Source organism: Pimephales promelas, chromosome 3, assembly GCF_988280905.1.
Source record: "Pimephales promelas chromosome 3, fPimPro1.hap1.1, whole genome shotgun sequence".
Taxonomy (NCBI): Eukaryota; Metazoa; Chordata; class Actinopteri; order Cypriniformes; family Leuciscidae; genus Pimephales; species Pimephales promelas.
Window position 1 is genome coordinate 16,279,492 of NC_142771.1, and position 24,588 is coordinate 16,304,079.

At 38.7% G+C, this 24,588-nt stretch overlaps 2 protein-coding genes across 4 annotated transcripts; one reads left to right on the forward strand and one right to left on the reverse strand.

Moving 5' to 3' along the window:
* Positions 1 to 7,753: 7,753 nt before the first annotated feature.
* cbx7a (chromobox 7a) lies at positions 7,754 to 17,501 on the reverse strand. Of its 2 annotated transcripts, XM_039681400.2 has the most exons (7): positions 17,274 to 17,368; positions 16,138 to 16,181; positions 11,462 to 11,504; positions 11,167 to 11,232; positions 10,982 to 11,048; positions 10,432 to 10,780; positions 7,754 to 9,078 (listed from the first exon to the last, which is right to left on the reverse strand). In XM_039681400.2, exons 3-7 carry the CDS (start codon positions 11,473 to 11,475, stop codon positions 8,477 to 8,479), a joined length of 1,098 nt encoding a protein of 365 aa, XP_039537334.1. In that variant the 5' UTR covers positions 11,476 to 11,504; positions 16,138 to 16,181; positions 17,274 to 17,368; the 3' UTR covers positions 7,754 to 8,476. The 2 variants fall into 2 exon arrangements, with proteins under 2 accessions (XP_039537334.1, XP_039537333.1); XM_039681399.2 differs by lacking the exon at positions 11,462 to 11,504 and having other exon boundaries at positions 17,274 to 17,501.
* On the forward strand, positions 16,361 to 24,315 carry desi1a (desumoylating isopeptidase 1a). 2 transcript variants are annotated; one of them, XM_089128362.1, is made up of 6 exons: positions 16,361 to 16,420; positions 22,749 to 22,770; positions 23,016 to 23,085; positions 23,369 to 23,478; positions 23,659 to 23,781; positions 23,938 to 24,168. In XM_089128362.1, the coding sequence occupies exons 1-6, from the start codon at positions 16,408 to 16,410 to the stop codon at positions 24,029 to 24,031; spliced, it is 432 nt and encodes a 143-aa protein (XP_088984488.1). In that variant the 5' UTR covers positions 16,361 to 16,407; the 3' UTR covers positions 24,032 to 24,168. The 2 variants fall into 2 exon arrangements, with proteins under 2 accessions (XP_088984488.1, XP_039537338.1); XM_039681404.2 differs by lacking the exon at positions 16,361 to 16,420 and adding an exon at positions 21,494 to 21,832 and having other exon boundaries at positions 23,938 to 24,315.
* The last annotated feature ends 273 nt before the right edge of the window (positions 24,316 to 24,588 follow it).

Here is a 24,588-nt window from a genome sequence, read left to right on the forward strand (position 1 = left end):
GTTTTTTTTTCGGGTCGAAATTTTGAGTTTCGATATCTCAGCTCTGGAAGGGTCTAGAGCCTCCATTTTTGCACTCAGGTGTAAGTCTCAGTGCCCTCTATCAGAATCCAGAGTTTCGAGAAGATTGTGGATACTTAATTTTTCGCCCAAAAAACAAACGTAAGGGGTAACACTGTCGTTTTTTTTTTTCGGGTCGAAATTTTGAGTTTCGATATCTCAGCTCTGGAAGGGTCTAGAGCCTCCATTTTTGCACTCAGGTGTAAGTCTCAGTGCCCTCTATCAGAATCCAGAGTTTCAAGAAGATTGGGGATACTTAATTTTTCGCCCAAAAAAAAAAACGTAAGGGGTAACACTGTCGTTTTTTTTTCGGGTCGAAATTTTGAGTTTCGATATCTCAGCTCTGGAAGGGTCTAGAGCCTCCATTTTTGCACTCAGGTGTAAGTCTCAGTGTCTTCTATCTGAATCCAGAGTTTCGAGAAGATTGGGGATACTTTATTTTTCGCCCAAAAAAAAAAAAACGTAAGGGGTAACACTGTCGTTTTTTTTTTCGGGTCGAAATTTTGAGTTTCGATATATCAGCTCTGGAAGGGTCTAGAGCCTCCATTTTTGCACTCAGGTTTAAGTCTCAGTGCCCTCTATCAGAATCCAGAGTTTCGAGAAGATTGGGGATACTTAATTTTTCGCCCAAAAAAAAAACGTAAGGGGTAACACTGTCGTTTTTTTTTTCGGGTCGAAATTTTGAGTTTCGATATCTCAGCTCTGGAAGGGTCTAGAGCCTCCATTTTTGCACTCAGGTGTAAGTCTCAGTGCCCTCTATCAGAATCCAGAGTTTCGAGAAGATTGGGGATACTTAATTTTTCACCCCAAAAAAAAAAAAACGTAAGGGGTAACACTGTCGTTTTTTTTTTCGGGTCGAAATTTTGAGTTTCGATATCTCAGCTCTGGAAGGGTCTAGAGCCTCCATTTTTGCACTCAGGTGTAAGTCTCAGTGCCCTCTATCTGAATCCAGAGTTTCGAGAAGATTGGGGATACTTAATTTTTCGCCCAAAAAAAAAAAACGTAAGGGGTAACACTGTCGTTTTTTTTTCGGGTCGAAATTTTGAGTTTCGATATCTCAGCTCTGGAAGGGTCTAGAGCCTCCATTTTTGCACTCAGGTGTAAGTCTCAGTGCCCTCTATCAGAATCCAGAGTTTCGAGAAGATTGGGGATACTTAATTTTTCGCCCCCCCAAAAAAAACGTAAGGGGTAACACTGTCGTTTTTTTTTCAGGTCGAAATTTTGAGTTTCGATATCTCAGCTCTGGAAGGGTCTAGAGCCTCCATTTTTGCACTCAGGTGTAAGTCTCAGTGCCCTCTATCTGAATCCAGAGTTTCGAGAAGATTGGGGATACTTAATTTTTCGCCCAAAAAAAAAAAACGTAAGGGGTAACACTGTCGTTTTTTTTTTCGGGTCGAAATTTTGAGTTTCGATATCTCAGCTCTGGAAGGGTCTAGAGCCTCCATTTTTGCACTCAGGTGTAAGTCTCAGTGCCCTATATCAGAATCCAGAGTTTCGAGAAGATTGGGGATACTTAATTTTTCGCCAAAAAAAAAAAAAAAAACGTAAGGGGTAACACTGTCGTTTTTTTTTCGGGTCGAAATTTTGAGTTTCGATATCTCAGCTCTGGAAGGGTCTAGAGCCTCCATTTTTGCACTCAGGTGTAAGTCTCAGTGCCCTCTATCAGAATCCAGAGTTTCGAGAAGATTGTGGATACTTAATTTTTCGCCCAAAAAAAAAACGTAAGGGGTAACACTGTCGTTTTTTTTTTCGGGTCGAAATTTTGAGTTTCGATATCTCAGCTCTGGAAGGGTCTAGAGCCTCCATTTTTGCACTCAGGTGTAAGTCTCAGTGCCCTCTATCAGAATCCAGAGTTTCGAGAAGATTGGGGATACTTAATTTTTCGCCCCCCCAAAAAAAACGTAAGGGGTAACACTGTCGTTTTTTTTTCAGGTCGAAATTTTGAGTTTCGATATCTCAGCTCTGGAAGGGTCTAGAGCCTCCATTTTTGCACTCAGGTGTAAGTCTCAGTGCCCTATATCAGAATCCAGAGTTTCGAGAAGATTGTGGATACTTAATTTTTCGCCCAAAAAAAAAAAAACGTAAGGGGTAACACTGTCGTTTTTTTTTTCGGGTCGAAATTTTGAGTTTCGATATCTCAGCTCTGGAAGGGTCTAGAGCCTCCATTTTTGCACTCAGGTGTAAGTCTCAGTGCCCTCTATCAGAATCCAGAGTTTCGAGAAGATTGGGGATACTTAATTTTTCGCCCCAAAAAAAAAAACGTAAGGGGTAACACTGTCGTTTTTTTTTCGGGTCGAAATTTTGAGTTTCGATATCTCAGCTCTGGAAGGGTCTAGAGCCTCCATTGTTGCACTCAGGTGTAAGTCTCAGTGCCCTCTATCTGAATCCAGAGTTTCGAGAAGATTGGGGATACTTTATTTTTCGCCCAAAAAAAAAAAAACGTAAGGGGTAACACTGTCGTTTTTTTTTTCGGGTCGAAATTTTGAGTTTCGATATATCAGCTCTGGAAGGGTCTAGAGCCTCCATTTTTGCACTCAGGTTTAAGTCTCAGTGCCCTCTATCAGAATCCAGAGTTTCGAGAAGATTGGGGATACTTAATTTTTCGCCCAAAAAAAAAAAACGTAAGGGGTAACACTGTCGTTTTTTTTTTCGGGTCGAAATTTTGAGTTTCGATATCTCAGCTCTGGAAGGGTCTAGAGCCTCAATTTTTGCACTCAGGTGTAAGTCTCAGTGCCCTCTATCAGAATCCGGAGTTTCGAGAAGATTGGGGATACTTAATTTTTCGCCCCAAAAAAAAAAAACGTAAGGGGTAACACTGTCGTTTTTTTTTCGGGTCGAAATTTTGAGTTTCGATATCTCAGCTCTGGAAGGGTCTAGAGCCTCCATTTTTGCACTCAGGTGTAAGTCTCAGTGCCCTCTATCAGAATCCAGAGTTTCGAGAAGATTGGGGATACTTAATTTTTCGCCCAAAAAAAAACGTAAGGGGTAACACTGTCGTTTTTTTTTCGGGTCGAAATTTTGAGTTTCGATATCTCAGCTCTGAAAGGGTCTAGAGCCTCCATTTTTGCACTCAGGTGTAAGTCTCAGTGCCCTATATCAGAATCCAGAGTTTCGAGAAGATTGGGGATACTTAATTTTTCGCCCCCAAAAAAAAAAACGTAAGGGGTAACACTGTCGTTTTTTTTTTCGGGTCGAAATTTTGAGTTTCGATATCTCAGCTCTGGAAGGGTCTAGAGCCTCCATTTTTGCACTCGGGTGTAAGTCTCAGTGCCCTCTATCAGAATCCAGAGTTTCGAGAAGATTGGGGATACTTAATTTTTCGCCAAAAAAAAAAAAAACGTAAGGGGTAACACTGTCGTTTTTTTTTCGGGTCGAAATTTTGAGTTTCGATATCTCAGCTCTGGAAGGGTCTAGAGCCTCCATTTTTGCACTCAGGTGCAAGTCTCAGTGCCCTCTATCAGAATCCAGAGTTTCGAGAAGATTGGGGATACTTAATTTTTCGCCCAAAAAAAAAAAAACGTAAGGGGTAACACTGTCGTTTTTTTTTCGGGTCGAAATTTTGAGTTTCGATATCTCAGCTCTGGAAGGGTCTAGAGCCTCCATTTTTGCACTCAGGTGTAAGTCTCAGTGCCCTCTATCAGAATCCAGAGTTTCGAGAAGATTGTGGATACTTAATTTTTCGCCCAAAAAACAAACGTAAGGGGTAACACTGTCGTTTTTTTTTTTCGGGTCGAAATTTTGAGTTTCGATATCTCAGCTCTGGAAGGGTCTAGAGCCTCCATTTTTGCACTCAGGTGTAAGTCTCAGTGCCCTCTATCAGAATCCAGAGTTTCAAGAAGATTGGGGATACTTAATTTTTCGCCCAAAAAAAAAAACGTAAGGGGTAACACTGTCGTTTTTTTTTCGGGTCGAAATTTTGAGTTTCGATATCTCAGCTCTGGAAGGGTCTAGAGCCTCCATTTTTGCACTCAGGTGTAAGTCTCAGTGTCTTCTATCTGAATCCAGAGTTTCGAGAAGATTGGGGATACTTTATTTTTCGCCCAAAAAAAAAAAAACGTAAGGGGTAACACTGTCGTTTTTTTTTTCGGGTCGAAATTTTGAGTTTCGATATATCAGCTCTGGAAGGGTCTAGAGCCTCCATTTTTGCACTCAGGTTTAAGTCTCAGTGCCCTCTATCAGAATCCAGAGTTTCGAGAAGATTGGGGATACTTAATTTTTCGCCCAAAAAAAAAAACGTAAGGGGTAACACTGTCGTTTTTTTTTTCGGGTCGAAATTTTGAGTTTCGATATCTCAGCTCTGGAAGGGTCTAGAGCCTCCATTTTTGCACTCAGGTGTAAGTCTCAGTGCCCTCTATCAGAATCCAGAGTTTCGAGAAGATTGGGGATACTTTATTTTTCGCCCAAAAAAAAAAAAAACGTAAGGGGTAACACTGTCGTTTTTTTTTTCGGGTCGAAATTTTGAGTTTCGATATCTCAGCTCTGGAAGGGTCTAGAGCCTCCATTTTTGCACTCAGGTGTAAGTCTCAGTGCCCTCTATCAGAATCCAGAGTTTCGAGAAGATTGGGGATACTTAATTTTTCGCCCCCCAAAAAAAAACGTAAGGGGTAACACTGTCGTTTTTTTTTCGGGTCGAAATTTTGAGTTTCGATATCTCAGCTCTGGAAGGGTCTAGAGCCTCCATTTTTGCACTCAGGTGTAAGTCTCAGTGCCCTCTATCTGAATCCAAAGTTTCGAGAAGATTGGGGATACTTAATTTTTCGCCCAAAAAAAAAAAAACGTAAGGGGTAACACTGTCGGTTTTTTTTCGGGTCGAAATTTTGAGTTTCGATATCTCAGCTCTGGAAGGGTCTAGAGCCTCCATTTTTGCACTCAGGTGTAAGTCTCAGTGCCCTCTATCAGAATCCAGAGTTTTGAGAAGATTGGGGATACTTAATTTTTCGCCCAAAAAAAAAAAACCGTAAGGGGTAACACTGTCGTTTTTTTTTTCGGGTCGAAATTTTGAGTTTCGATATCTCAGCTCTGGAAGGGTCTAGAGCCTCCATTTTTGCACTCAGGTGTAAGTCTCAGTGCCCTCTATCAGAATCCAGAGTTTCGAGAAGATTGGGGATACTTAATTTTTCACCCAAAAAAAAAAACGTAAGGGGTAACACTGTCGTTTTTTTTTCGGGTCGAAATGTTGAGTTTCGATATCTCAGCTCTGGAAGGGTCTAAAGCAGGGATGGGCAACTGGCGGCCCGCCTCCTCACTCAGTGCGGCACGCGGGTCAATTTTTAAATACCATAGAAATGTTGGTTTCATATGTTTTATCGCGTGAAAACGGGTTGCGCATCTGAACCAATTCCAAATGTAATGATAAAGTATACCAATAGAGGGCGCCTTTGTGCAATACATGCTTAGTTGGACGACTCTGACCAGCGTCACTACAGTCAACGATGAAGAGAACCATGAGCGGGAAAAAAAGAAAACTGAACCAAGAAAATCACACTTTTCAGACGAGATGGGAAACAGACTACCTATTTACAGATTTCAAAGGGAAATGAAATATATCAAGTCGAAAGAGAAACAGGATCAGCGATGACGTTCTGTTTCAGCTCATGAGGATTGGCTGCACTAACATTGACATTGACATCCAGTCTATTGTACGCCAGCAAGAGAAACTCAAAATTTCGACCCGAAAAAAAAAACGACAGTGTTACCCCTTACGTTTTTTTTTTTTGGTGCGAAAAAATTAATTATCCCCAAATCTTCTCGAAACTCTGGATTCTGATAGAGGGCACTGAGACTTACACCTGAGTGCAAAAATGGAGGCTCTAGACCCTTCCAGAGCTGAGATATCGAAACTCAAAATTTCGACCCGAAAAAAAAACCGACAGTGTTACCCCTTACGTTTTTTTTTTTGGGCGAAAAATTAAGTATCCACAATCTTCTTTAAACTCTAGATTCTGATAGAGGGCCATGAGACTTAGACCTGAGTGCAACAATGGAGGCTCTACACCCTTCCAGAGCTGAGATATCGAAACTCAAAATTTCGGCCCGGAAAAAAAAACGACAGTGTTACCCCTTACGTTTTTTTTTTTTGGGCGAAAAATGAAGTTTCCCCAATCTTCTTGAAACTCTGGATTCTGATAGAGGGCCATGAGACTTAGACCTGAGTGCAAAAATGGAGGCTTTAGACCCTTACAGAGCTGAGACATCGAAACTCAAAATTTCGGCCAGAAAAAAAAAACGACAGTGTTACCCCTTACGTTTTTTTTTTTTGGGCGAAAAATGAAGTTTCCCCAATCTTCTCAAAACTCTGGATTATGATAGAGGGCCATGAGACTTAGACCTGAGTGCAAAAATGGAGGCTTAAGACCCTCCCAGAGCTGAGATATCGAAACTCAAAAATTCGACCCAAAAAAAGAAAAACGACAGTGGTACCCCTTTTCGTTTTTTTTTTTTTTTTCGGGTGAAAAATGAAGTTTCTCCAATCTTCTCAAAACTCTGGATTCTGATAGAGGGCCATGAGACTTAGACCTGAGTGCAAAAATGGAGGCTCTAAACTCTTCCAGAGCTGAGAATATCGAAACTCAAAAATTCGACCCGAAAAAAAAAACGACAGTGGTACCCCTTTCGTGTTTTTTTTTTCGGGCGAAAAATTCAATTTCTCCAATCTTCTCAAAACTCTGGATTCTGATAGAGGGCCATGAGACTTAAACCTGAGTGCAAAAATGGAGGCTCTAGAGACTCAATTTTTTTGAGTTTTGAGAAATTTTGAGTTTCTCTGATCTTCTTAAAACTCTGGATTCTGATAGAGGGTCATGAGACTTAGACCTGAGAGCAAAAATTGAGGCTCGTCTAGACCCTTCCAGAGCTGAGATATTGAGATTTTTATAATGGCATAAATGCTATGTGGGATCTCAATTTCTCAGCTCTGGAAGGGTCTAGAGACTCCATTTTTGCACTCAGGTCTAAGTCTCAGTGCCCTCTATCAGAATCCAGAGTTTTGAGAAGATTGGAGAATCTTATTTTTTCGCCCCAGAAAAAAAAAACGAAAGGGGTACCACTGTCGTTTTTTTTTTTTTTTCCTCGAAATTTTGAGTTTCTCTGATCTTCTTGAAACTCTGGATTCTGATAGAGGGCCATGATACTTAGACCTGAGAGCAAAAATTGAGGCTCTAGGCCCTTCCAGAGCTGAGATATTGAGATTTTTATAATGGCATTTCTCTTTCTCTTTTTATATGGTTCAAGCAGACGTTCTTTCTTTTGGCAGAATGGCAATGCTCTTGGATTTGGTTTCATTCAGCACTGTTAGCCTGGTCATAGTTGACTCATCAGCCAGCTGTCATTGCTAATTGACATTCAGACCAATGCTAAAGAACCTGTTGCTCCTGCAAATGATGAAAAAGGTGATAAAGATGTGATAAAGATTCTAAAGAAATTGCCTGGTAAAACTGTGGTTAATATTTAATGCATTTGATGAAAGCTGCCTCACCATAAAAAAAGCAGATTTATGTCTAATCGGGACTATTTCTGGATATTGCAGTTTTTGCAATTGATATTTATTTGACCGTAATTGCAACTTTGTTTCTGGACTTGACTGCATATGCTGAAACTATATATATATATATATATATATATATATATAATCTCACAATGTGATTTTTTATTCTGAAGCATAAATGGGCTTAAAACACCAAAAAGTTTTACTCACAAATGAAATAAAATCACCCACAACTTTTATTTTTCCATTTATTTGCTGTAAATACAAGCAAAAAACAGTGTAGTTGTCATATGTGAGAGCAACGACAGAGCTGACAAGCCATGTTCAACTATCACAACCAAAACATGTCATTTAGGCTTGGCTTTGATTTCTGCCATGCTAAAAGCACACCCAAAGCACATGTGTTCAAATGAACAGGATCTACCCCTACAAAAGCGCCCACTGTAGCAGTTGTGAATGTAAACCAATACTGTCTCTTTAAAAATGCACAAAGGCCTCTGCACAGAGTGAAGAGAGCTCAGGCGCAGATATGGAAACAAAGCCAAGTGGCCTTTCCTTTTCCCACCTGGTTGTTTACAGGACAAACGAGGCGATGTAACAGTAGTTATGTCTTCAATCTGGAACTTAAAAACAAGTTTCTTCTCATAGTAAGTGCAAAGACTGCTGCTGATGGAAAAGTAGTGGTACAGATATAAAGATTTGCTTTACATGCTTAAAGTCTTCAGATACAGCATAACTGAATATAATCAGAAATGATGTCCTTCAACGATTATTTTACCACAACGACACAAGGACAAACTGAAGAAAAAAATGCCTTGTAGGTGTTCTTAACTTCTTAGACAATATCTGCTTCACTACTGTGAACTGTTATTCACTTGGTCCTGACTACATGTACATAAATCTATTGTAATGTTGTTCTTGGGTTCCTTTATCAGTTTACACCTCAAGCCGACAGCTGCTAAAGAAGCCTTCTGCAGTCACGGCCTCTTTAAAGGTCACGGTCAAGGAATTTATCGTCACCTGAGTCACAGTGACTTTCTCAGGGTACACTGTGGTGGTGGAGGAAGCATGTGATTGGTCAACTGGAACCTGTAATGTTGTTGTGCATTCTGCTGTGACGTCATCATCTAGTCTTTCCTTTTCTATGGCCTCTAACCTATCTACCTCACCTGTTTCTCTTACCTCTTCCTGTCCACATCTAGCACTCAAATGTACCTCGATAACCGAAGGTCTGTTCTGTACTTTGTCAAACACACTTTTCTCGACTTCTGACTTGGTACTGTGGTGTAGTGATTGGTCAGTGTTTGTTGTGTCATGTGATACCCGTACAGAGTCCTCACCCCCTGCAGTATTTGTGCCTGGCTCGTTCTTTTCTGTGTCGGAGATTGTACTGTTGTCTGTTGCTTCAAAAACTGGACGGGTGTCCTCGCTTGGCTTCTCAGCATAGTCAAAAATGGAAGAGCAATTCTCAGTTTCTTGAATGGTAATTACAGATTCCTGTTCTGTGGAAGAGTTGTACACCTCAGACATCTCTTTACCTGGCAGAAAAACGACAGAAACTCGGAATAAACTTTGAAGGAACGGTTAATGTACAAGTGAATGTTTTCTCATTATTTAGTCAGTCAAATGTCTTCGACATGTCTAACGAATTGAGGATCTTTCATGTTGCCTTAAGATAAGTCATTCTAAGTTTGATGTCAATGATCTTCACAGACCTGACAAAACCTGGCGTGATGCATATTTAACGTCTCGGTTACGGATGTAACCCTCGTTTCCTGAGTAGGGAATGGGAGACGTTACGTCAGAAGTGACGGAGATTGGGGGGTTTCGCAATCTCCGTCACTTCTGACTTAACTCGAAGTGACTACGAAAGGGAACGTCTCGGTTACGGATGTAACCCTCGTTCCCTGAGTAGGGAACGGAGACGTTACGTCAGAAGTGACGGAGATTGCGAAACCCCCCAATCTCCGTCACTTCTGACGTAACTCGAAGTGACTACGAAAGGGACCGTCTCGGTTACGGATGTAACCCTCGTTCCCTGAGTAGGGAACGGAGACGTTACGTCAGAAGTGACGGAGATTGCGAAACCCCCCAATCTCCGTCACTTCTGACGTAACTCGAAGTGACTACGAAAGGGAACAGCGGGTTAGAATGCTATTGCACAGTGAGGAAGATTTTCGATGAATAACAATTAAAATATACATTTTTATTTTTTTAAGTCAACACAAAAGTCTACAGTATAACTTCAGAAGAATTGGAATATAGTCGAATGGACTACCTCGTGACCATTTTTTATTTTGTAACTGACCTTGGTTGTGTTTCTGAAAAGCACCGTAAAGCCAAATAGATGGTAAAACCTACTGGCACCAATGGTATACAATCTACTTAGGTTTATGATGTTTTTGGCTCACATATAGACTTCTTGCTTCAAGAGGACGCATCCTGTTTTCACATCGATGGTTGATCACAAGACATGTTCAACGTGACTGTCAACAAAACTGACACAACCTTGTGTTTTAAGATAAGTTGAAATTGACTTAGTTATGAGTGCTATGACGGAGGTTTTAATAGATTTTCCGCTATTTAAATGAGTGTGTTCTTCACACGAAAGGTGAAAAGGCTTCGGAAGATTTTAATTTCAACGATGGTTTGATGGCTTACTTATATCTTGCAGGTTTGGAATAAAAGATTATACTTTGTCATTTTTGGGTGAATTACTTCACAGTAATATTTCTCTAAATCACATCAAACATGTGTTAGCTACAGTAAGTGGTCACTGTGATTCAGAAATTCTGGCAATGTTTTTCAAAACGGCCCTCATGACCCCCTGAATATGTTGCATGCAGAGTATCTTAGCAACAGTTGCTGTATCAATGCCACACAACACCTACCACTTGGAATGTCCTGGTGCACTTCTGTTGTGTTTTCTTCATTTTTTCTCATCTTCTTGACCTTTTTATTCTCATCTTCCTCGTCTCCATTCCACTCTTTCTCTGAAGAGTCTTTTGGAGGAAGTGGATGTCTGGTTGGTTGCTGAGATAGTTTGAAGTCATCCATGAGTTTGGACCTGCACCGCCTGTTCTTGCGTATTTCTATACGGCGGTAGCCAACACCTTCTCTATAGCGCCGTCCATTCTGGTCTATTTCTGTCCCCATGGAACGGGTGAGTGATAGGCGGATTCTCGGGCTGGGTTTATCTGGAAGCTTGTGTGCACTTCGTAGGTCCATTGGGTAGATATTCTGTTTGGAGGGTTTGATTATGCACAAACACACAAAATACAGATACACCAGCAGTTCTGGGACACTTAAGTACATCAGATTTAATTTATTATATGTATCAGATTTTTTCCATTATGGTTAAAAAAAAAGATCATAATCACTTTAATTTCATATGAACCGTAACTGAGCTTAATAATGATAAATAATGAAGCTAACTCATACCCGCAGGATAACTCGGCGTGGTCTCAGACCTTTCCTCTTATAAGCCAGAGCTCTATCCTTCTCCTCTCTGTTAGAAAGAGAGACATATGCTAAGGACTGGGGAGATGGAAAGGAAAGAACATCCCGTTGCTTCTAGCCTATTCATTTCCACATCAGTAACTGAAGGTTTCCAGAGTGTGGCTTACTTTTCTTCGTAGGCGAGGACCAGACGAGGGTCCAATATGTTGTCCTCTGGTTCCCAGGTGCTGTACCTGACATTCACACAAACAGTTCCGAACAAATCATTGGAGCAGAACATGACCGAAACAGTTTCATGCACAGATTATTTCTTTTTTTGCCTGGCGTTTAAAATCTAAGTCTAAAATCTACAATCATTTTCGTCTGAAATGTTCATTTGAATAGTTCAGGGCTACTTTTAAATTTAAAAACCAGTCAATTGCCATAAGGTTCTTGTAGATTAAATGAATTTATTCTTATTACTTTAAATACAGCATCCCATTGTCTTCTCTTGTGTGATATCCTCCTGAGAACCAGAAAAAAATGTTTTGTGAATTTAGTTTTGTTACACCAGGGTGGCTACAGGTATAAACAATTTAAATTTAAGACTTTATAAGACTTTTTAATACCACTTCTAAATTAAATTTAAGACCAAACTTACAAAGGAAATAGAAATATTACTGAAAATTTTTGATTTATAAGTAAACACACTGTCTGTTCAAAAGTCTGGTGAAATGACAATAACCAAGTGCCAATTCCGTACGTGCAGTCGCCTGTGGTGGAGTACAGTGGAGTGAAAAGAAATATAGAAGGCATTTTTATAAATGTCTTAAAAATAATAAAGTATATTAATAGAGGCTTAGATTTAATTTACTAATAAAGGCATAGAACCAGTTTATTTGTAGTGTACTGATAATAGTTTCATATAATTAGTTTGTTAATTAAAATAATAATTATAAATAATTGATTTCCGTATAAAATAATACTACAAACACTTAAAAATAAACAGATATTGCCCTGTTTTGAGGACAAGAAATGAAAACCAATGCGGTATGATGAATGTCCAAAAGATGGAACTCTGTAATGGCCACCTAGTGTTCAGTAGTCTTCATGACATGTTGATATGCCTTTAAGATGAATTCTTCTATGGCGTTCGTTATTGTATGTGTAATGTATTGTTATGTAAAATGGAGCCTTCCAGAGCTGAGATATTGAGATTTTTATAATGGGATAAATGCTACGTGGGATCTCAATATCTCACCTCTGGAAGGGTCTATAGACTCCATTTTTGCACTCAGGTCTAAGTCTCATGGCCCTCTATCAGAATCCAGAGTTTTGAGAAGATTGGAAAAAAAATATTTTTTCGCCCCAGAAAAAAATACGAAAGGGGTACCACTGTCGTTTTTTTTCAGGGGGCGAAATTTTGAGTTTCTCCCATCTTCTCAAAACTCTGGATTCTGATAGAGGGCCATGAGACTTAGACCTGAGTGCAAAATTGGAGTTTCTAGACCCTTCCTGAGCTGAGATATTGAGATCCCATGTAGGGCCATCCCGAAATTCCACCATCCGCGAACTCACTATTTTTATAATGGGATAAGTGCTACGTGGGATCTCAATATCTCAGCTCAGGAAGGGTCTAGAGACTCCATTTTTGCACTCAGGTCTAAGTCTCATGGCCCTCTATCAGAATCCAGAGTTTCAGGAAGATTAAAGAAACTCAAAATTTCACCCCCCGAAAAAAAACAAAAGGGGTAACACTGTCGTTTTTTTTCGGGGGGCGAAATTTTGAGTTTTTCCAATCTTCTCAAAACTCTGGATTCTGATATAGGGCCATGAGACTTAGACCTGAGTGCAAAAATGGAGTCTCTAGACCCTTCCTGAGCTGAGATATTGAGATCCCATGTAGGGCTGACCCGAAATTCCACCGTCCGCGAACCCACCATTTTTATAATGGGATAAATGCTACATGGGATCTCAATATCTCAGCTCAGGAAGGGTCTAGAGACTCCATTTTTGCACTCAGGTCTAAGTTTCATGGCCCTCTATCAGAATCCAGAGTTTTGAGAAGATTGGAGAAACTCAAAATTTCGGCCCCCGAAAAAAAAACAAAAGGGGTAACACTGTCGTTTTTTTTCGGGGGGTGAAATTTTGAGTTTCTCCAATCTTCTCAAAACTCTGGATTCTGATAGAGGGCCATGAGACTTAGACCTGAGTGCAAAAATGGAGTCTCTAGACCCTTCCTGAGCTGAGATATTGAGATCCCATGTAGGGCTGTCCCGAAATTCCACCGTCCACGAACCCACCATTTTTATAATGGGATAAATGCTACGTGGGATCTCAATATCTCACCTCTGGAAGGGTCTAGAGACTCCATTTTTGCACTCAGGTCTAAGTCTCATGGCCCTCTATCAGAATCCAGAGTTTTGAGAAGATTGGAGAAACTTATTTTTTCGCCCCAGAAAAAAAAACGAAAGGGGTACCACTGTCGTTTTTTTTCGGGGGGCGAAATTTTGAGTTTCTCCCATCTTCTCAAAACTCTGGATTCTGATAGAGGGCCATGAGACTTAGACCTGAGTGCAAAATTGGAATTTCTAGACCCTTCCTGAGCTGAGATATTGAGATCCCATGTAGGGCCGTCCCGAAATTCCACCGTCCGCGAACTCACTATTTTTATAATGGGATAAGTGCTACGTGGGATCTCAATATCTCAGCTCAGGAAGGGTCTAGAGACTCCATTTTTGCACTCAGGTCTAAGTCTCATGGCCCTCTATCAGAATCCAGAGTTTTGAGAAGATTGGAGAAACTCAAAATTTCGGCCCCCGAAAAAAAAAACAAAAGGGGTAGCACTGTCGTTTTTTTCAGGGGGGGGGGGGGGGGGATTTTGATTTTCTCCAATCTTCTCAAAACTCTGGATTCTGATAGAGGGCCATGAGACTTAGACCTGAGTGCAAAAATGGAGTCTCTAGACCCTTCCTGAGCTGAGATATTGAGATCCCATGTAGGGCTGTCCCGAAATTCCACCGTCCGCGAACCCACTATTTTTATAATGGCATAAATGCTATGTGGGATCTCAATATCTCAGCTCTGGAAGGGTCTAGAGACTCCATTTTTGCACTCGGGTCTAAGTCTTGTGGCCCTCTATCAGGAGAGATTGGAGAAGATTGGAGAAACTTCTTTTTTTGCCCCATAAAAAAAAAACACGAAAGGGGTACCACTGTCATTTTTTTTTGGGGGGGGGGGGGGGACTATAAATAAATGCTTTCCGTATAAAATAATACTACAAACACTTAAAAATAAACAGATATTGCCCTGTTTTGAGGACAAGAAATGAAAACCAATGCGGTATGCTGAATGTCCAAAAGATGGAACTCTGTAATGGCCACCTAGTGTTCAGTAGTCTTCATGACATGTTGATATGCCTTTAAGATGACTTCTTCTATGGCGTTCGTTATAGTATGTACGCAAAGAGGAAGAAGATGACCGATCTATCTTCCACTTTGATTTGTAGCGTTTTACAGAGTATTTTCTTTAACCTGTTAACATCCGCTCTTTCGACATGTATGTGAAGAGTGTGCTTAACTGAAAGAAAGCAACTATAAAAGGACTCGTGGAACAACCAGTTCGTTTGCACTGTCTTTCCTATTCTTCTTCTGGGACCTCAAACTCTGACAGACGTTACAACACGGACTGTTTCAAATAGGGGTTGGATACATATGTTTTGCTACACAAATATAAGTAAACACTTTGCAGACTGAATGTTGTCCTGTATGAACAAAATGATGGATGTTTTTCATGACTCCACTGTTTGATCGCACCCGTGTGTCTCACACACAGGTTACGTTAGGTTACCTTGTAGAAAATATTTGACCTGGCTGGCAGAACGATTGCCTTTGCCTGCATCTTTGCGGTGACATGACTAACATAATTAAGACCTATCCAATCTGAATTTAAGACAATTTAATACTTTTCAAGGCCTTATTTTTAGGAAAATTGATTTAAGACTTTTTAATACTTTTTAATGTCCCGCGGCCACCCTGTACACTGTTTAGAGCATAACAAACAGATGGAATAAGATTTTTTTTTAAGTTTGTTCCTATGTTATGCTGTGTCCTCTGTAGAAAGAAAAATAAAAGATATGAAAAGGAAAAAAAAAAATTTTTTCATTCACCAAACAACTTTTTTATACAGATTTTAGTATACAAATGAGTCTCAACTATGTTGTGAAATATAATTATTTGAAATACCATTTTACTTTATCAATATGCATGTAAACATGGCCACAAATGTCATTCTCAGTCCATGCAATGCATCTGTACACAGTATCTAATTTGCATATAAATGTGTTTAACATGTATTGAAAAAAGTGGGAGTGATAATTGGGAATATTTTCATACCTCACATAAAATCTTTAAAATCTTTCTCTATTCATTTGTGTCTCCTTAAATGCCTGATATGTCATGATGTAAGTTCCAGTGTCCTCTACAGAAGTCATGTATGAAATTCATTATCTGTTTTGTAATCGTAACAGAATGTCATACTCTAATTTGAAACCCCATAACATTTTCCTAAAATGTAGATTTTTGACAAATAATTTGGAAATTAGTCAGATTTAAAAGATAATTACAAAATATTATCATATTTCCTAAATATAGACTTCATTATCTTTAAGTAAAATTCAGTTAGCTAGTTATTTATTTTTGTTGAAATGATTAGGACATGTTCTTGACATGCTTCGAGAGATTTAGAGATTGAAAATATATCACATGAGAGAAAATAATGTGATGCTGTGTTTTATCCAAAATCTAATTTTCATTTTTTTTTTAAATTAAATAACACGAAGTCAAAATTGCGAGATATAAACTATATATTCTGACTTTTTTTGCACACATTTTTAATATGGGAAAGAACTGTGGGATCGTGAGATATAAACTTGCAACACCGAGAGACTATATCTTACAATTGCAAGTTTATATCTCGCATTAAAAAAAAATGATAAAAAGTCAAAATTGATAAAAAGTTTATAGATTTAATTTTATTCCATAGTGAACACAAGCTTCCATAGAAATTAGACCTTGACGTGGTGTTGTGGGATTCACCCACATATTGTGACAGTTCTAGGTCATATGGTCTTTAATAAAATGACTAATATGAGAACTTACTTAGGCGACCATCCTTGCCACTTTAAGAGATATTCCACATTTCCCTGAAAAAAAGAGTAAGGACGAAAAGGAGTCACTTTCACTTTAAAAGTTCAGAGGGACACATACGTCACCATTCTATTCTTTACAAAACCATGATACAAACACCCCACATATTTTGAAAAAGCTTGCCTGTGTCTTTAAGATGTCAACACTCAGTAGTATTTTGACATGGAAGATTATGCAGGATGAAAACGGAGCTGCACTCGCTACTGTTACATCGGTGCGGTGATGTCACAGAGGGGTGAGTGAGTTCCATTTAAAAGAACAGCGAGTTTAGAACATTCGGAAATAGGTGGGGCCATGGAAACGCGTAAACAACTCGTTTCTTGCAACGTGTGGAGCGACGAAGATGGTCTTTCCCCCGTCATGCTCGAGAGTACGAAACGAAACCCGCGTGCACATAGAGCGTTAGTCATCATCACCATCACTAGCTAGGCTATTACTGTACATTACAACATCTGGCTGTATACTACACATACACACATAATAATAAATAAATAAATAACATAAACACCTACCAAAGAGATACTTGCTCGTGCGTGCCCTATTAATAAACATGACCTAATTTATTTATCCCCATTTAAATAGGTCCTATCTTTAATCTTGTTTATTCTGCAGTTGGTCCTAACTGGTCCTTTTTTTTACAACTGCGGGGATGTTACACGTATCATCCTTGACCTTGCACCCGTATAAAAATAAACTGCGTAGCTACGAAACGCGGCGATTTTAAGAGCGAAACGCGCATTGATGGCGATGATGATGATGACACGCGCGTTATTCTCTCACACCCCCTCCATCTATAGCGCTCGCAATTCAAGCGCGAGACGTTATAAAAATCCACAAACTTTAGAGAATAACATATCACCGCACTGTTTTGCACACCAGAAGTCATGCACCGAAAAAGTTCCGAAATGTTACGCAAGCTTAGGTGTTATTCACTCATGAGTCATTCCAGAACTGGCAATAGAAGAAACTGTGCGGACTTTGGGGGGTATTAATCATTTCAAAACAGAAAGTAAATAGTGTGTGCAGAATAAAAAGCATTAAAGCAACTGAACATAAATGCATTTCCCCACGCACAGCAATGTCCTTACCTTTCTTATCCTCTTCTTCGTTATTGCCTCCACAGCAAACACTTGCTCTCCTATTGATGACAGCTCCATGTTAATGAGATCATCCAGTGCAGCAAATATAGTTTCTGATCTCTCCCGTTTTTCCTCCTCAGGGGATACAATGTCGCTTAACTCTACTGCTAAAACTCTAATCCTAAAACTCTAATTTTTTTTGGATTTAAACCCACTGCACCATCAGGTTCCGCCGCTGTTCCAGCTCTTTCTGAGTTTTAAAATCTGCGACACATGTACGCACTGGCTTGGCTTGGCGCGTGCACGCTTTACGCGCTCGCGCCCACCCACTTCTCCGTGTATGGCAAGCAAGGTTTACATTTATTCTTCTAACATGTAACTATTTAATATATTTTCTAATTAGCAGTCAAATAAAAGTTAGCACGTATTTCTTTTTACTGGTAACTATCCTAATTTATAGATTAAAAAAATACTAGAAAGATTAAAAATATTTTACTAACAATTGATATATGGTGCCTAATAAAGGTACCAGAGTTCAAACAACTGGAAACTATATATATATATATATATATATATATATATATATATATATATATATAGGCTAATAACTAAAAAACAACAATAGAATGTTTATTTGACACTATTGAATAGCCTTCTAGTTATTTTATATAATTTTAACTAGTAAATAAAAATCAAGTAATATAATAATTTATTTAATTTAATTTAGTTTACAGTTAATCCTCATGTCATTACAACCCCTACAAATTTTGTTCATCTTCAAAAGAAAAATTAAGATATTTTGAATAAAACCTGAGAGCTTTCCATCTCTCATTTGACATTCCAACTCCTTTGTTGCTTCAAAAAGTTCATTAAGACATTGTAAAAGTAATCCCTATGAATCAAGCAAATTGAGCAATCGAGTGAATATGACTTTAGTCAACATTTTATGAAGAGACTTGATCACTTTATTCAATGAACATATAGAATTTATGTTTTTATTCATATATAAACATTGATCAGTAAACATAACCAGAAGCTCAATCGTATTTCCTTGACGCGTGAGAACCAACCTCACTTGTTTTTGCTGAAGCTCAAACGTGTTGCGTAATTCAATAATGAACTTCATTGGTTCTTGCAGAAGCTCAAAGGTGCTGCGTAACTTACGAGAATGAACCTCATTGGTTCTTGCAGAACCTCATTAGTTCTTTTAACGTGCTGTGCAACAAACTAGAATTAATCTCATTGGTTCTTGCTGAAGCTCAAACGGGCTGTGTAACATACGAGAATGAACCTCATTGGTTCTTGCTGGAGCTCAAACATGCTTCATAACATACGAGAATGAACCTCATTGGTTCTTGCAGAAGCTCAAACAGTGCTGCATAAAGCTGCATTCACACTACACGCGACCAAGCGACACGATACCATTCATTTTCAATGGTGAGTGGGCGACTTCCGGCGACACGCGCGGTCACGGCCGGTGGGGCGTGTCCAGCGACACGACAAAGTTGAGAAATGTTTAACTTTATGCAAATGAAGAGTGATTTTTGCGAGCGACAACCAATAGGAGTGAAGTCAGTGGAGCGCGTCACTGCTGAGTCTGACCGAGGCAAGTTGAACGAGAAGCTCATTTTAGCAGTCAGAAACTGTCCTATAATTTATGATATCTCCGTGTACATACGTTTTAGGTGATAGACCGGTATTTGCTTGTTTGCTGCAGTTAAATTGCCGCGATGGCAAAGAGCTCGCTGTTTCTCATTCATCTTTAATATTATGCATTTATGTACTGATTCCATTTATATTTAGACTTTTCCTTCCAAATTATTTATTTGTAGCGGCAATAAAACAGCCGCTGCAGGTCGCAGCCACTGGCGACCTGCAGCAACAAAGTCGCATGTAGTGTGAACGCAGCTTAACACACAAGAATTAATCTCATTGGATCTTGCTGAAGCTCAAATGTGCTTCGTAACACAAGACTGAACCTCATTGGTTCTTGCTAAAGCTCAAACGTGCTGCGTAACATGAGAATGAACCTCATTGGTTCTTGCTGAAGCTCAAACGTGCTTCGTAACACAGGAATGAACCTCATTGGTTCTTGCTAAAGCTCAAACGTGCTGCGTAACATGAGAATGAACCACATTGGTTCTTGCAGAAGCTTCCACGCAAATATCGTGGTTGCTGCGGTTGGCTTAGCAGTTTTGCGGTATTACAATATTGCGGCTATCTCGCCAGCCCTAAATGAACCTTGATTCTTGATCAAGCAAGCATGCTAAGCTTATGTTTACCATATCTGTGTGTGTGTATGTTGATTAATGACTGAATGAATGAAAAACATTTACATGTGAATAAAAGCCTAAATTCAATCTGTTCATCATATAAAGCGATAGTGTCTCTTCAGAGAATTTGGACCAAACGGCTCAATTCATATGGAATAGTTTTACAATCTATTTATGAACTTATTAAAGCACCTGGACGGACAGAAATAGAAATATATAAAGTTTCATTAAAATATCTTCATTATTGTATTTCGAAAATGAACGAAATTAAGTCTTATATAGTTAGGAACGACAGGAGGGTCTGACCGAATTTTTATTTTTGGGTGGACTAAAGAATAAATGTTAACTTGGCTTGCCAAACGCCATTCGTCCCTTTAGTAGCCACGAGAGTTCACGCGCGCTGAGGAGCGCGACTGTTTTTGCCAAGAAATGGAAATGAAAGACGGGAAAAGGTGGTCTCTCTCTGAGCGATAAAGATGTATACGATGAGTCACTTTTGAGCCATACGAGAATATCATTGCAGAGGCTGATGTAAAGCCCTGTAAATGGTAACGTGATCAACACATAGCCTACACTTAGAACAGAACGAAAGTTAAATAATGTTTTCCGAGAAACACGCTGAATAACATTGATAATTAGTCCTTCCCGGAATCTGCGCCAACGGAATACCACAGAAAGTTCCGCGAATTTCCAGAGAATTCCTGCGCCCCTCACATCTGCCCCCTCCCACCCATTGCGTGCTACTATCACGGTTCTGGTTTTATTCGATAGGCTATTTACCAGATTTAAACCAAATCGACAGAATTCCGCCGATATTCCCCAAAACCCTAACAATGAAAAATGTAATAAAATGTGATAGTGTAACAGTGCAAGTGAAGGATAAGTTCAAAATTGAACTTATTGATGTACAAGCACATGAGCACAGAATAAAAAGCCATCACCGAAAGTTACACGTTAAGCCTTTTTCCCACAGAAATTCAGTATTCAGTAGGCCTAAATTCAGTAACGTTAGCTATGGCAGAATATCTTGTCGATGATGTAAGCTAATACTGTGTACAGGCAAGCAGATGAGAATTTTCTCCCTCATATAATTTCACTGTCTGTCTAGGCTAGGGCTATAAAGCAACGGGTTCTAAATTATGTTTTTTTTTTTTAATCGGAGAAAACAATGTGGGTTAACGCGCTTAACGTTAAACTTTTTTTGTGTTGCGTACCTTGCCTGTGTTACAAATAAGTTGTGTAGGCCTATATGGCAGGCTACTAAATTAATTAATTCGAGTAGCCCATCGTCTTTTAAGTGCATTTTTTTTACGGTAAGCATTTTACAATTTCCAAAAACGAGCGCAAAAATGAGCATCCCAATTAAATGTAAATGCAAATTACCGTTAGGTTCGCACATCGGATTTCATTTCAGAACAAAATTTTATTCGTATTATCAATAGCTCAACTTTTTGAATTTAAAGATGCTTTAAAAGATAGATGGTAGAAGAAAGGTAGATAGAAGAAAGGAAAGGTAGAAAAGAAAGGCAGATAAAAGAAGGGTACCTTTAAAAGATAGATAGATAGATAGATAGATAGATAGATAGATAGATAGATAGATAGATAGATAGATAGATAGATAGATAGATAGATAGATAGATAGATAGATAGATAGATAGAGGCTATGTGTCATAAACTCGTCTTGACTTATACAAACAATAAGTTGTGTAAACTTGTCTTCATGAGTCAAATTTGGTGACTCATATGGATAAAGACATAGGCTACAGTAGGGAAATAAATTATTTTGAAGGAAGTGCCAGCAATTCTTTTTAATGGTAAAACCAATTTAAGACAGGCCTACAAACACTGAAATTACAGTTCATTTATTAGTCAGGGGCATGCGGTTATAATGTCGTGAGGTAATCGCTTGCACATACGATAGATGGCGCTGTCGTGCCGTTGAATTAATGCGCTTCTCCATTGGCGACTTGGAAGGACATAGCCTATTTATCCTGTTATCCATTTTTATCCAATGTGTTTTTTACTCAAACCCTCCTAATGCCATCGATTCTCAATAAGTCCGATATAGCTACAGTATTTCCGAAATTTCAGAACTCAGATATCAGGCTGTCGTGATCATTTGAGAATCTTATAAGGCCGTTACACGCAAGAGCAGCAGGATACCGCAGGTTAGTCAGCCGCACTTAGCCGCTAACATCACAAACATGGAACCGCACAACTCGACGTTTGGAGTGCAGCTTTTCATTTATGATCTATCGCGGGGAATGGCCAGACAGCTCAGTCCGATAATGTTGGGTGAGTGATGTCTTTACCGCTACATTGGTTAGGGCCGAGAAATTTCCAATCCTACCATGAAGAAGGTCTCATTCTTACATATTACATCTACATGCTTCGTTGCCTGGTCATCTTCCAATAAGAAATCTTAGCTAATGAATATTAATTTTCTTTTATGCTAACATCACTTGTATCCGACCAACAGCGAAGATTTAGGGCTTGTTTATTATTGAGATTATACTGACGTTGCTTTTTTCCCATCCAATGGCGAAGACCTTGCTTATGAATATGTAAGAGACACCTTCACTGTTCTAGAATGTATAAATGCGCGTTACACAAATGATCGATGAAAACACCTTTTCAACAAAATCTCTTATTCACTTAACCGTACGAGCTATTTTTTACAGCGAGACCCTTTTATCCGCCTATCTCAGTAATCTTGCATTATTTATAAATAACAAAAAGAACAAACTGTTTTAGAACACGATGTTCTTAATGGTAATTAATCGAGTCACATGCTCTAGGTTTTCAATCTTTTAGATGCCAGCCACGGACCCCCAAAAAGATCATCCCTGTGTGAGGGTCGGGACCACCATCCTAAAATGTATAAGGCATCTAAACACATATTAATATTATTAAGCTAAAATTGGTTTCAGTTATGATTATATTATACTCACTGTAGTAATGTATTGTTATATGTACTATGTCTATTTATATTTTGTTTATTCACCTAACCTATTAAGTAGATTAATAATGAACTCATTATTTTTATTTGAATCAAACATTTTTAGTTTGAAAACCCCTGCTAGTTTGTTAAGGTTCATCAGATTGAAAATAATTCTTTAAATGGGTCAAACCAATCAAAATCTTAGCATATATAATATAATTAATATCTATCTTAAAGTATATGATATCTAAAACATATTCTTTCTTACAGGAAAACAGCTTGATGGGATTTGGTATGTGAATTACCTTTAATTAATATTCTACTTATAACAGATCATGGTGAAAATCCTTTATTCATAAACAAGTTAAATACATAATTATATTATATCTGTTTTAAATGTTTATGTTTTTATGCTTGTGAAGTACTTTGATCTACATTTCATGTATGAAAAGTTTTATACAAATAAATGTTATTATCTGATATGTCTTATAACATGTTTTAACTATTTGCATTTCCTGTTACGTTGTGTCAACACAGGCACACATCTATAGTGGTCTATGGAGAGGAATTTTTCTATGGTGGTGCTGGGATCTCAAGTTGCCCACCGGTAAAATCACAACCAACTGCAATCCTTCTTGTACTCAAGATAGGACAAGCGCTTAAACATCGACCCGAAAATACACTCGATTAATGTACTCTATATTGTGTTCTTTGTGAACTCTCACTTTACATGTTCATAGTCCATGTGGAGCATTGAACGGCACATCTTCGCACATTGTTTTCGTCAAATTTATTTGTGGGTTGTTGAGATTAAATGGCCATGGCACAAAATATTGCATTTGTTCTGGGGCGGCTGCAGTATGTGCCATAGTGTGTGCGTGTGTTTACAGGGCGGGACGATGCTCGGGCCTCCAGACACAGTGGTGGAACTGGGAAATACAGAGGTGACAGAGGAGATCTTTATGGATTATCTGTCCTCACTTGGAGAGACAACATATAGGTGAGTGTGTGTTTTTGACTATTGTTTATTTCAGAAAATTAAGTCCTAAATAAATCCTTCCAGTTTAAAGTCCTTATTAAGTCTTTTGTACTGTACAAACATGTGCATTACATACATGTACATTGCTTGCAAATAAGTCTCTTTATCTGCTTTGGTATCTCTCTCTCTCTCTCTCTACAGTGGTGACAGGTACAGATTGTTTGAACACAACTGTAACACGTTCACTAATGAGGTGGCCCAGTTTCTCACTGGAAATAAAATTCCCTCCTATATCACAGATCTGCCCTCTGAAGTGCTCTCCACGTGAGTATGCTAAACATAAACTCGCTCAGACATGATTTTCAGGGTTGTTTTCATTTCCACTTAATTGGAAAGTATTTAGTACTACATACAGGGAATAAATAATAATGTTATTTTCACAGTTTTTCCAGAACTTCATGCTCTCTCTTTCTCTCTCAGGCCATTTGGTCAGGTGTTGCGGCCAATCCTGGACTCGATACATATCGCCCCTCCAGGCGGAAACGTGATCAACAGCCAAAATAATCATAGCTAGATCATCTTTGTAATCTCACATACTCACACATGCAATAATTCTCACAAAGGCTTGTTAATTCACACACATTTGCCCTGTTATAAATTAAATTGGCTCAAAAATCAACCATTTGTCATCCACATTCACAGTTGCCCAAATATTTTGCTGAAAGTGTTTCAAGCACAAGGTCTTGGGTCATCCTTCCAGATCATATTTTCATATTTCTCTTGGTCTCTATGGTTTTCATTTTATTATCTATCTTTATTTTGTATTTCTACAACCCACCACATGCAAAGGTCATGTGTAAAACATTTTCAGTAAAAATGCATATTTGTTGATGATAATCCAACTCCTGCTAGTTTTGATTAATTTCACTGAATTTCATGCTGTTTTCCCCACTAATATGTCTGTTTATACGTATTAATATTGGCAAGCCAAAAAGTATAAAGACGCTTTCATTTTATTTATTTATTTTTGTGTGTAAATTTGTGACAAAGACTTGTATATGACTTGCATTAGTTTTTGCTCTGAACTGAAGATCTCATTGAATGTGACCGAATGGACCATGATACTTGTGG